This window comes from Phascolarctos cinereus, unplaced genomic scaffold (assembly GCF_003287225.1).
Source record: "Phascolarctos cinereus isolate Bilbo 61053 unplaced genomic scaffold, phaCin_HiC Scaffold_5;HRSCAF=322, whole genome shotgun sequence".
NCBI classification, from domain to species: Eukaryota; Metazoa; Chordata; class Mammalia; order Diprotodontia; family Phascolarctidae; genus Phascolarctos; species Phascolarctos cinereus.
In genome coordinates, this window is record NW_027555958.1 from 98,172,195 (window position 1) to 98,184,804 (window position 12,610).

A 12,610-nucleotide genomic window follows, 5' to 3' on the forward strand; every position below is an offset into this window, starting at 1 on the left:
AGTGGGGAGGCCTGAGGCAGTGTGGGGAGATCTTAGGACTCGTACCAATAGCTACAAAGTGAGCTATAGCCCTGACAGTGAGGGATATCAGCAACAATGGGATACGTTTGATTCGTAGCAGGGATTCATGACCAGAACATGGGTACTTGTCCAGGGCTTGTCTGAGCTAGAGAACACCAGGCAATACGATAATTATGTGATTTTGCCGAAGGGGGAGTGTGAGCGTAAAGGATTGTTGTTATGTCAAGCTCAGGGCACAGCTTGCTTGCTGGGCCTTAGCTCTGGAAAACAGGATGTCTCCTAATATCTTGACAATATTGTGCTTGCTTTAAAGTTTGTAAAGTACTTTTTTTTTTTAAAGACACTTGGGTTAAGTTACTTGGCCAGGGTCACACAGCTAGTAAGTGTCAAGTGTTTAGTCTGAGGCCGGATTTGAACTCAGGTCCTCCTGACTTCAGGGCTGGTGCTCTATCCACTGCACCACCTAGCTGCCCCTATATAAGGTAATTTATTCAGAAGCATAAGAAGAGAGTTTGGGAGACTAAATGACTTTTTCTGTTCATAGCACTAGAAAGGGACTCAAGTAGGATTTGAAATCAGATCTTTTGACCCCAAGGACAGGTCATCATCCACTGTGCTATTCTGTCTTATGCTAGAGTTAAAATTCCCCTTAAGCGAATAATATCAGTTTAAACAATGCTGCTTTTTAAGCAGCTATTGCTGGGAATACGCATGAGCCTTTTGTAGGCTTATACTTTGCATTTGCCTCCTTGCAGTTCCTTCCACAAGACTCTGCATCTCCGATCTCCATGCCTCTTCACTGGCTGCACCCCTCCCTCTTGGAATGTGCCCTCTCTTCACCTCTCACCTCTTAGTTTTCCTAGCTGAAATTCCACCTTTTACAAACCTTTCTTGATCTCTCTGAAAGCTAGTGCCTTCCCTTTGTAATGATTATCTCCAATTTATCTTGCTTGTATATAACCTGTTCGTTGTCTCCTTCATTAGATCGTGAGTTCCTTGAGAATAGAGGCTCTTTTGCCTTTCTTCATATCACAGCTTGGTGACTTGTTCCTTACTATTGATATCTTCTTTAGCATGTGATTGTGGGAGAGGGAAAGAGTCCTGACTAGGGTCAGGGGACTTGCATTCAAATGCTGTCCCTAATAATGATAATAATAGTTAGCAGTTGTGTAGAGTAGGTTTGCAAAATCCTTTACAAATATTGTTTGATCTCCACAACAACCCTGGGAAGTAGGTGCTATTATTATTCCCATTTTGCATCTGAGGAACTGAAGCAGCAGGTTAAGTGACTTGCCCAGGGTAACAACTAGTGAGTATCTGAAACTGGATTTGAACCCACATCTTCCTGACTCTGGGTCTAGTGCATTTTCCACTGCACTATCTAGCTGCCTCTGCCAGTTACTACCTAGAGGTGACCCTTGGACAGGTCACCTAATCTCCCTGACCCCCAGCTTCATTTTCTATAAAATAGGATGATTTGGGAATTTCTTTAGATAATTTCTGAGGTCCCTGCCTGTTCTATATCTAAGATTCAGATGATCCTGCCCCAGCCCTCTAGGGCTTAGAATCCTTAAAATTCTTAAAATCAGTTTTAAAAAGCCAACTTCCAGATACCTGCTGTTGAACAAAGTGTTTTTCAGAAAATTCCGGAGAGTGAGTGTGGAAAACAAGTAAAAATGTAGAATGGCAGCGGTGTGATTAGTGATCATTAGCATGATTTATTAGTATGGAAATGGAATGAAGACACTCTAATGATTCTCCTTTTCTTTTGATAGGATTGGATGATTGCCTCCAGCAGTATGTTCATAAATTTGAACGGGAGAAAATAAATGGTGAACAGCTCTTGCAGATTTCCCACCAGGATCTTGAGGAACTGGGTGTCACCCGAATTGGGCACCAGGAACTTGTATTGGAGGCTGTGGATCTTCTGTGCGCATTGGTTAGTTACATTGTTTAAAACACATACGTGAGAGTGAACTCGTGTGGGTGTACACACACACACACACACACACACACACACACACACACATCTAGTAGTAGAAATATTTGGAAAAAAAACACCTTAGGATTCTAATTTTTTTTCTGTTCAAAACCAAATCTGCCATCTTTTCTCTATTTGAAGCTTGGCTTACGCCAAGGAAACAGTTTATAAAGGGGGAAAGGGAAAGGAGAGAAGGCAGTAAGAATTTTTTATGGTGCCTGCTATGTGCCAGACACTATGCTAAGTGCTTTTTACAGGTATTTCATTTGATCCTCAAAACAACCTGGGGAGGTAGGTACTCTTATTATATCTATTTTACAGTTGAGGAAACTGAGATTAATTGACTTGCCTAAAGTCACATAGCTGGTAAATGTCTGAGGCCAGATTTGAACCCAGGTCTTTGAGACTGCAGGCCCAGTACCCTGTCCACAGCAAATGAATTGTTTTTTGGTGTTAGATTCATATTTTCTTGACTAACATACAGTAGAAAAGTAGTCCTGAAAGGAAATACAAGCTTGGGTTTAAAATAATAGTAGCAATGGGTTTTAATTTTTGTGCAGGCATCTGTGTTGCAGTCAGTTGCTTGGATGTTTAATGGAATAACAGATAATTGATATTTTAATAATAGCTGATATTTTATAATTTCCTACTGGGAAGGGACCTGAGAGATTACCCCACCCCCCATTTTACAAATGTAGAAACTGGGGCCAAAAATATGCAAGTTGCCTCATGTCAGTCACCAAGGTAGTAATTATTCAGAGCTGAGACTTGAGCCCTGATCTTCTGACTTCAACTCTAGTGATCTGTGAAGAGCCCCAAACCCAAGCTCTTTGAAGTGGCCACATTTTTAATATGTAGGATGGAGAATCCTGGAGGGGGTCCTTGAGCCTTTGACTTCATTTGTCTGGGACAACTATCACCACTATTATTTAATCGGCAATTTATAATCTTAGTTACCTGGGGCAAGGTTAAATGATTTGCTCATGGTCATACAGCTGGTATGTGTCAGAGGTAATGCTTGATCTCGGGTCTAACTCAAATCAGCCAACATTTATTAAGCATCTACTGTGTGCCAAGCACTATATTACGAGCTTGGGATACAAAAAGAGGCAAAATAACTCCTGCCCACAAGGGCTCACAGTCTACTGGGGGAGAGAACACGCAAACAAATATATACAAAACAAGGTATATACCGGGTAAATTTTTTCCCCGGAAACCCTGAGAGTCTTCTCCTCCTAGATCTATTTTTTTAAGAGACCATACTTAACCTCATTTTACTAAGCCTTAATGGGTGTTGCTTCAGTCAAACTGAGACTGTTAAAGAGCTTAGCTTGAAAAGGCTCCAGTCGTCTTGATCCATGTCTAGCCACTTGGACCCAGAGAGAAAGTGAGGCTGGTGACTTTGCACTGTCCTCCCTCACTTAAATCCAGTTCATTTGTGTGTCATGGCATCACCACCCTGATGTCATGGTCCTTTTCAAGAAGAAAGGACAGGGGAACAGCTAGGTGGCCCATTGGATAGAGCACCGGCCCTGAAATCAGGAGGACCTAAGTTCAAATTTGGCCTCAGAGACATAACACTCACTAGCTGTTGACTCTGGATAAGTCACTTAACCCCCAGTTGCCTCACCCCCCCCAGAAAAAAAGAACAAAGGACAAACAGCAGCGGCTGGAAATAATTGAGAGGGATGGCACTGGAATTAAAAGGAGTTAGGGAAGGCTTCCTGTAGCAGGTGGGATTTTAGTTGAGACTTGAAGCTAGGGAAGTCAGTAGTTGGAGTAGAGGAAAGTGAGCATTGGAGACTGCTAGAGAAAATTCTGGGAGCCAGAAGTGTATCTTGTTAGTGCAATAGCCAGGAGGCCAGTGTCACTATGCCGTACTGCTTTTCTTTTCTTCTTTTTTTTTTTTAATTAAAAAATTTTTTTTCTAAACTTTTAGGAAATTGGGGTTAAGTGACTTGCCCAAGGTTAGTAAGTGTTAAGTGTTTAGTCTGAGGCTGGATTTGAACTCAGGTCCTCCTGACTTCAGGGCTGGTGCTCTATCCACTGTGCCATCTAGCTGCCCCATGCTGTACTGCTTTTCAAAGATAATTAAGACAATAACAACAAAAAAACTGATATAATCCACAAAAATGGTCAAAATAGTGAATTTAAAAATGCCTAACACTACAAACATCAGAGCAATTTACTTTTTAAAAAGGTTTTTCGACATTAGCAGAACTTTAACAATACTGTTGGGTAGCTAAGTGGCACTGAAAATGTTTTTTGACCCCTCCTGGCCTGCTTGAAGTTTCACCTTTGTCTCTGTTTTTCCTTCCCTTAAAGACAAGTCAGCAAGCATTTTTAGACACTTCATATGTGCCAGGCACTGTGCTAAACGTTGAGAAAGGAAACAAGCATTTGTTAAGCTCCTAATATGTGTCAGGTACTCCACTGTAAGTGGTTTATATATCTTTATATATCATTGGATCATCACAACAACCTTGGGAGGTAGGTGCCATTATCATATCCATTTTACAGTTGAAGAAACTGAGGCAGACGAAGTTTAAGTGACTTATCCAGGGTCATACTACTAGTAAGAGTTTGAGGCTAGATTTGAACTCAGGTCTTCTTGACTCCAGGTTTAGCACCCTATCCACTGTGCCACCTAGCTTCCCTCCTAGACAGCCGAGAACACAAAGAAAAGCCCAAAGAATCTTTGCCTTCTAGGAGTTCATGATCAGATCTTTTAAAAGATGGTTGCTGTTCATTTGATGCAAACTACAGCTCTGCTGCTTCGGACTTTGCCCAGATCATCTTGTGCATGTTCCTGCATTTCCTCGTGTGCTTCATATTTGTGACATCAGATATTCCATTACATTAATATACGTAGGAGTATTGTACTTAGAAATGGTCCTGTTGAGTGTGCGATCAAAGTCGCCTTTGACGGTGTCATGTTGTGGATGCGATTTCTTTAAGAGTCCGGGTTCAGACAAACTTGAGAGTATTCATACTGTGTTTGTAACACTAGGAAATAGTGCCAGAAGTGTATACGATTACATCACGGAGAATGGTGGGAAAGAATGCTCTCTAGATTATTTTGCCATTGCTCCTCTAAGTTCCATTGATTATATAACACTTGCTGCATTGTCTGTATTCTTAAAATGGACAGAGCCCTGTCTTCCTCTCTGAAATGCACTGCCCTTGTTTAGGAAAAAAAATGGGGAATTTATTTGTAGTTGATAAATGAGCTGCCACAAGGGAGACACTGTAGCCAAGTGGTCTGAGTGTTGGCCTGGGAGTCAAAATCTTTGAATTTTAATCCTGGCTGTCAGTGATTCACTTCGTGACCTTCAGGGGACATTATGGGGTCTGTTTTTTCCAGCTATACTGTAACACTCGCCTCAGACGTGGTTGGGTGTCTGAATGTTTAAATTCTTTGCACTCCTGGGTGGGGGTGGGGTGTGCTATAGGAGTTCTGCCAGTTACACACACACGTTCAAATCCGATGCTATTATTTGCAAAGAAGGGATTTTACTTTTAGCTGGGGTATGGGAAGGATTAAAAAAATACATAGTGGAAAAATTACCTTGTAATGTGACCTGCTAAAATCTTAATTTAAATTTCTTAAATTTCCATTGCCTTTTTCATTTATGGTGTTAATTGAAGGACAGATAAAGTAGCCTGGAATACTATTTGTCTGGCACCAAAAAATGAAAGGAAGGAGTGGGTAATCATGTGAGCACACAGTATGTACATTAAGTGAAATAATGGACATGACAGCTACCTCAGGGCATTCCTTTTTCTTCTCTTTTTTCCTACCTAGAATAGAGTGAACAAAGCTGGAGACACGCCAGATCCCAAAGCTATGCTTTATCTCCTACAATTTCCTCCTAATATCCTTAGTAGACAAAGTTTTGACCTCAGACCCATTTCTGGAAATGCTTTGTGCAGCAGAGTTCCAGTTAATGCATTAGACAGAAACTTCATGTGATGTAGTTGAAATAAAGTGCTTGGGTGGGTGGGGGGTGGGGGTGGCGAGACTGTTTGATGTCTTTGGTTTCAAATCAAACTGGACTTTTATAAGAATAATTGTTCCATTTTTAATCTGTGACGCAATGCCTTTTTTGTCATGGCATTCATCTTTTTTTTTTTTTTTAAATATTCTTAATTCAGTCCTAACTTAAATAGCATTTCCTCCCTTTTGTGTTGCGAGGCCTTCAGCTCTTTTGGTACATCAATGGCAATGTGTTGTAGTGGAAAATGTGGGTGGAACGTGGGTGGGACTCAGGAAGACTTAGGTTTGAATCCTATCCCAGATACTTAGGAGCTTTGCAACTCTAGACAAGTCACTTAACATGTTCTGGGCCTCAGTTTCCTCATCTGTAAAATAAGAGAGGTAGACTCACAGACAGACCTCTTTAGTCTCTTCCATCGCTAAAACGTATCATCCCATGATTCAGTGAATTGCAACTCATATGTCTTATTTAATGCTACTTGAAACTCTGAATTCTTATGCTAGCTAACCAGAAAGACTTGGAGGATATGGGTCTACTGAGGACCAGCTTAGCTAAATTTGGAGAATCACTTCATTATTCAAAGGCTGTTTTCCAGGTGATGAATGGTTCAGTCTTTTAGTGTATGGAAGATTTGTTGTTTCTGTTGATGGGGTTGAGGGAGTAACCACACAGAAATCATGGTGATGAATTACCCTTCTTTCCAGGGAATATCTTACTTGCCCAAGCTACTTCACCATCTCCTTTGTTGGCTCATTATCCATATAGCAACCCCTGACTATGGTTGGAAGCCAAGATTCTGTCCTAGGTTCCTCTCCCTCTCTCCCTCCCCCTCCCCCTCCCTCTCTTTCTTCTTTCTTTCTTTCTTTCTTTCTTTCTTTCTTTCTTTCTTTCTTTCTTTCTTTCTTTCTTTCTTTCTTTCTCTTTCTATCCCTTCCTTCCCTTCATTCTTCCTCTCCTTCACTCCCCCTCCTCTCTCTCCCTCCTTCCCTCTCTCCTTCTCTTTCCCTTCCTCTTTTCCCTCCCTCCCTCCCTCCCCCCTTTCCCCTCTCCTTCATTCCTCCTCTACTTCACCCCTCTCCTCTTTTTCCTTCCCTCTCCATCTGTCCTTCTCCCTTTACCTCCCTCTCTCTTTATTCCGTCTCCTCCTACCTCCTCCCCCCAACTGATTGTGACTGACTCTTGACAACCACGCTGCCTCTCAAGGGTTTAGCTATCATCTTTATGTAGATGACTCACAGATACGAGTATCTGCAGTCCCAACCCCTCCTGAGCTTTGTCCCATTTCACCAATTGCCTATTGGACGTTTCAAACTGGATGTCTTGGAAACATTTCAAACTTCTCAAGTCCAAAACCGAAGTAATTATTTCCTGCCCTCTCCCCACCTTCCACCTTCCCAGTTGTATTGAAGGCACTACTTACTGTCCTTTCCCAGGCTTCAAACTACGTCATTATCCTTGACTCCTTGCTGTCTCATGCCTCACATACCCAGTCAGTTGCCATGCCTTTCTGTTTTCCCTTGCACAACCTTTTTTGTATCTGACCCCTTCCTTTTGTCCCTATAGCTGCCACCTTAGTTCAGGCCCTTATCGCTTTGTGCCTAGACTATTGCACATTTCCTAGTTCATCACCCTGCCTCAAATCTCCCAATGATCCATTCTACACACTGCTGCCAAAGCAGTGCAGATCAGTCTATGGGACTGTCCTATTCAACCAACTTCAGTGTCTCTCTACTGCCTCTAGGATCAAATAGAAATGTCTGTTTCGCTTTTAAAGCCCAGCATCCCTGGAATCCAGCTTTTCTTTACAGCTATAGTGTACATTACTCTCCAGCATTCTGTGATCCAGCCTCGCTGGCTGTCCTCTTTGTTCCTCATGCATAAAACCCCATCTGCCATCCCCGTGCCTTTGTACTAGCTGACCCCCACACCTGGAATCTTTTCCCTCCTTACCTCTTTCTCATAGAATCACTTTCTTCCTTAAATATATAGCCCAAGCACTGGTTTTCTGCATGAATGCCTTTCTTGATCTGCCTAAATGCTAATGGCTTGCATCTCCCGACTACTTTATGTTTAACTACTTTGTATATATTTGCATTTATTCACTTTATATCTATGTTGTATATATTTTTATCTGTAATTGTTATCTTTCCTCCTTAGAATGTAAGCACATTGTGAATAGAGATTGTTTTATTCTTTGTACTTTGGGCAGGTAGGTGGTGAAATGGATAGAGTGCCACGCCTGGAGTCAGGAAAATCCCTATTTGTCCGTTTCCCCATTTGTAAAATGGAGGTAATAATAGCCCCTACCTCCCAGGATTATTGTGAGGATCAAATGAAATAATAATTGTAAAGTGCTTAGCATAGTGCCCAGCACGTAGTAAATGCTATATAAATATTGGTTATTATTGTTATTATTATTATTGTTGTTGTTGTTGTTAGTAGTAGTGGTGGTGGTAGTGGTAGTAGTAGTATCTCCAGCACCTAACTCAGTGCCTGGCACATAATAAATAACAAATGCTTCTTAATTGATGGAGTCCTCTTGACCATTTGGCTGAAAGCCTGGGTAAAAGGGAAGATGACTCTTTATACAAATAAAAAAAAGTTAGATGGGCTTTAGTTGGGGTGTGTGTATGGGGGGAGTTAAGGGAGAAAAATGTAAGAGAGATGGAGAAAATGTGAGGGAGACGGGGAGAGAGAAATGAGTGTTGGATTTAGGGGGAGCTTATGAACTCAGCAAGGGATCAAGCATAGAAGAGAAAATGGGTCTCTGGATGGCCTTGGTGGACATCTACCCTAAAGGGAAGACAGAGAAATAATCCCACAAAGGATACGTATCGAAAAGGCACATTCCAATAGGAAAAGAATTAGGGAACAGGTTCGCAGATAGTGAGAAGAGAGAGTAGGGAGGAGGAGAAGAGATGATAGTATCTAAAATTGCAGAGAAGTCAGAGGGGTTGAAGAGAAAGAAAAAGATCGCTTGACTTAGAAGTTAAGAAATCAATGATTATTTTGCAGAGAGCTGTGTTCATGGAGTGGTGTGTTCTGAAGTCAGATTCTAGGGAGTTCAAGGAGTGGAAGGTGAAGAAGTGAGTAGTAGTAGTAGGAGATGAGTGTGATGGATTTTTCTTTTTTTAAAGAAACTTAGAATTCAAAGGGAGAGAGGATACAAGTTTATAGTTTGAGGGGATTGCAGGGCCAGCCAGGCTAAGGTTTTTGTTTTTTTAAAATCTTTTTTTTTTTAAAGAATAGAGAGGTCTGGGCAGTGAGTTTTAGGTGCTTATAGATAAAGTAAGATTGAGAATGATTAGACAGGTAATGATTGATGGGGCAAGCTCCAGGAGATAAAAGTGGAAGACAGAAGCTGTTTGGCAAAGTGGAGGACCAACCCTTCCGCAAAGTTTGGAGCCAAGGCCAGGATGAGTAATTATAGGGGTGTGGAATGGGGAGAGGACAGAGCTAAGTAAAGTAGGAGGCAAACTGATCTCCTGAAAGAGAGGTATGAAAGTGACATTGCTTTAAAAGAGATCAATAGCATGATAGTCAATCAGAAAATAAGAAGAGGATTACCAGTGTTAGGGGGTAGGCCAGCATGCTGTTGTGAGCAATTCAACATGGGGACCAAATGAGGCACTCATTCATAGGTCATGAAACAGTTAACAAAAGGAGGATTATTTAACAAAGATATGTAACAAGGATGCAGTAGCACAGCTGTAGACTGAGGCCCTCCCTCTTCTTTACGTGGAAATCTGTCTGGTCAGCAGGGTGAGATGACTCTGGTGGCCTTCAACTATCCATCTAGGCAGAATGGCCCCAACCCATGTTGATGCTTTAATAATTATGAATGATCAGGCAGACATGTTAGTGCAACCAGAGGCCACCAGGCAGCAGCATCAGGTGAGGTAGGGGTTGAACCTTGCCCCACCCAGATCCTGGGTAATCTTGGATAGGTATTGGTCCAGTCACAGCTGGGTAATATGGATTTATAGTGAGATGACCAGGCCTTCCACGTATCTACCTACTGTGAAACGTACTTGACTATGGCATAAAGTTCTGAGTTCAAAATTCAAAGAGGATAATTCCTCAAATCTGTTTGCCTGTTGATAACAGAAGGCAGTTGCAAATGAGCAGGTTCTTCTGTTGGAGAGAATAATATGTGGTCTTACAGTTATCCTGTTATTAGATTTGCCTTTTACTTACAAAGGACAGGTATCTTTTGTCTTAAAGGATTAACTTTCAAGCTGAATGATAGTAGAATAAGAGAAGATAATGCAAACTTGCTTCAAAAAGTGAAAAACTGTAGAAATGCAAGTTTTTAAAAAGTAAGGCTCCTCTAACCAAGCCTGTTTCAATCCCTTTAATTTTCATGCTCCAGATTTTTCTCTACCTCATTTTTATAGTAGAATTCAATTAAGGCATGATAAAATTAGGGATAAAATTATAGTGTTCTCCCAAGGGGGTGATTTAAATTTTTAAAAATAATTTGCCTAAATAGACAAATCATTAGCTTTCCTTTCAAGATTTCTTGATCCCATTTAAATAAGGGCCTTATTGGCCCCATAGGATTGAGGATTTCAACCTGGAAAGGACTTGAAGGTCCGTCTGGTCCAACCCCTTTGTGTTATAGATATGGAGACCAAGGTCCAAGAAGATTAAATGATTCACCTGAGGTCACTCAAGTAGATAGATGTTGAAAGTAGGATTTAAATAATTGAGGTCCTCAGGGGCAGCTTGGTGGCACAGTGGAATAGAGTACTGGCCCTTAAGTCGGGAGGACCTGAGTTCAAATCTGGCCTCAACTAAACACTTGACACTTACTATAAATCTAGGTCCTCTGAGTCCAAAATTAGTGCTTTTTCTCATCTATGAAGATTTTCTTTCACTCAAGTACAACATATGGTTCCAGGCTTTTGTATTTTTTACTTTGAGGTCACTTTACACCTTATTCTGGTTCATAGTTCACATGCAGTTTGAGGTTCATTTATTCTTTATAGAGAAGAAAAAACAAGGAAGTCAGTCACTCAAGAACAAGATCCTGCCCTTCCCTTCAGGGAGTAGAACAAGGATTTAAGTACTTCTCATGTTCCAGGCATGATGCTTAGTGCTTGACAAATATCTCATTTGATCCTCACAACAATCCTGAGAGGTGTAGGCCCTATCATTATCCCCATTTTATAGTCGATGAAACCGAGGCAGAGAGAGTTTAAGGGTTACAGAGTTAGACAGTGTCTAAGACTGGATTTGAACTCAGGTCTTCCTGACTCCAAACCCAACACTATCCATTGAGCCCCTACCTGTTTCTCAAACCATTGCTATATTTAGAGAACTGTGCTTAGATGGAACAGGTCCTTATCCTCATAGAATATAAAAGGTCATAGGATTTAAGGCTAGATGAGACCTTAGAGGTCATAAAGTCCAACTCCTTCACTTTTACCAATTGAGGAAACTGAAGCTGAGAAAAATTACTTGCCCGAGGTCAGGAAGCTAGTAAATGTCTGAGGCAGGATGTGTACCCAAGTGTTCCTGACTCCAAGGCTAGTCCTCTATCCACTGTACTGTGTTTCCTCTCCATAGCTGGGGATATAATCTTCACAAATAATTCATGAGATTTGTACTACAGAAGAGGGAATGTGGAATGCTGTAAGACTTAATTGCAGAAAGGTTGCTCATCTGAGGTGTTTTCCTCAAATGAAGTTTCCTACATTGGTAAAGTCACAGAGCTGGGCACCTTCCTCTCTTCTCCCCCCACATAACCTGTGGGATGTCCAAAATGGGGGTACTGGCTATCAGAAGTGATGGAATAGTTAGAGATGCTAATTTACTCCCTTGTGGAAAAAATTCTGAAAAAGACTTATTTATTTTCAGGAACATAGAGATGTTTGAGATAATGAAAATTTATTATTAAGTACAAATTTAAGATGCAGGATGGTTTCTGGTAACAATCATGGAAGACTTTATATGATTCCATAATTCATCTTGAAACTGACCAGTTCTCGGCCCTGTCTTAATGCTCTTTCATTGACTTTCTAAAGTAATTGACTAGTCACTCTAGCTTTAATGAATATCTTTGTTGCTTCAGTTTAATTGCTTTCCCCTCTCATGTTCTGGACAGTGAGAATCTTTGCTAACATCTTGCATTTGGTTGGATTGTGATTTGAATATCATAAACTTGTGTATTTTGTGGGAAAGATATAGAACTCCATCACTAACATTCCACGTCAGTGAAACTTAATAATGTCTGTTTCTGAGCGTTTCCTGTTCCTTCTGTTTAGATCAGTAGCAAGTATTTAGTGAAACTATGGGGGGGGGGAGAATGGAAGTGTGGGAGGGAATAGAGTCAAACCACTTAGACCTTTTAAGCCAAAATTTACAAAATAGTGTAGTAGTTACCAGATTTTAGGAGACAAACTTGGTGTCTAGATCTCTGTAGGCTACTAACTAGTTGGGTGACCTTGGGTAAGTTATATTAAAGGACTCAATTACTTTATTAGTGAAATGGGAATGAGGGGAGAATAAAAGATCTTTAAGGTAATTTTCATCTCATTCTAGAATTCAAAAAGTATTTAGGACATAATCTTTTAAAGTCCCACCAGGGCTTCTTAAACTTTTTCCA

At 40.9% G+C, this 12,610-nt stretch overlaps 1 protein-coding gene across 1 annotated transcript in view; it reads left to right on the forward strand.

Annotated features, from left to right (window-relative positions):
- Positions 1-12,610, forward strand: part of CNKSR3 (CNKSR family member 3) — a 106,093-nt gene that overhangs the window by 54,144 nt on the left and 39,339 nt on the right. The window contains exon 3 of the mRNA XM_020986645.2: positions 1,797-1,960. Within this exon, the coding sequence (XP_020842304.1) occupies positions 1,797-1,960 (164 nt within the window). The remainder of the gene's footprint in view (positions 1-1,796; positions 1,961-12,610) is intronic.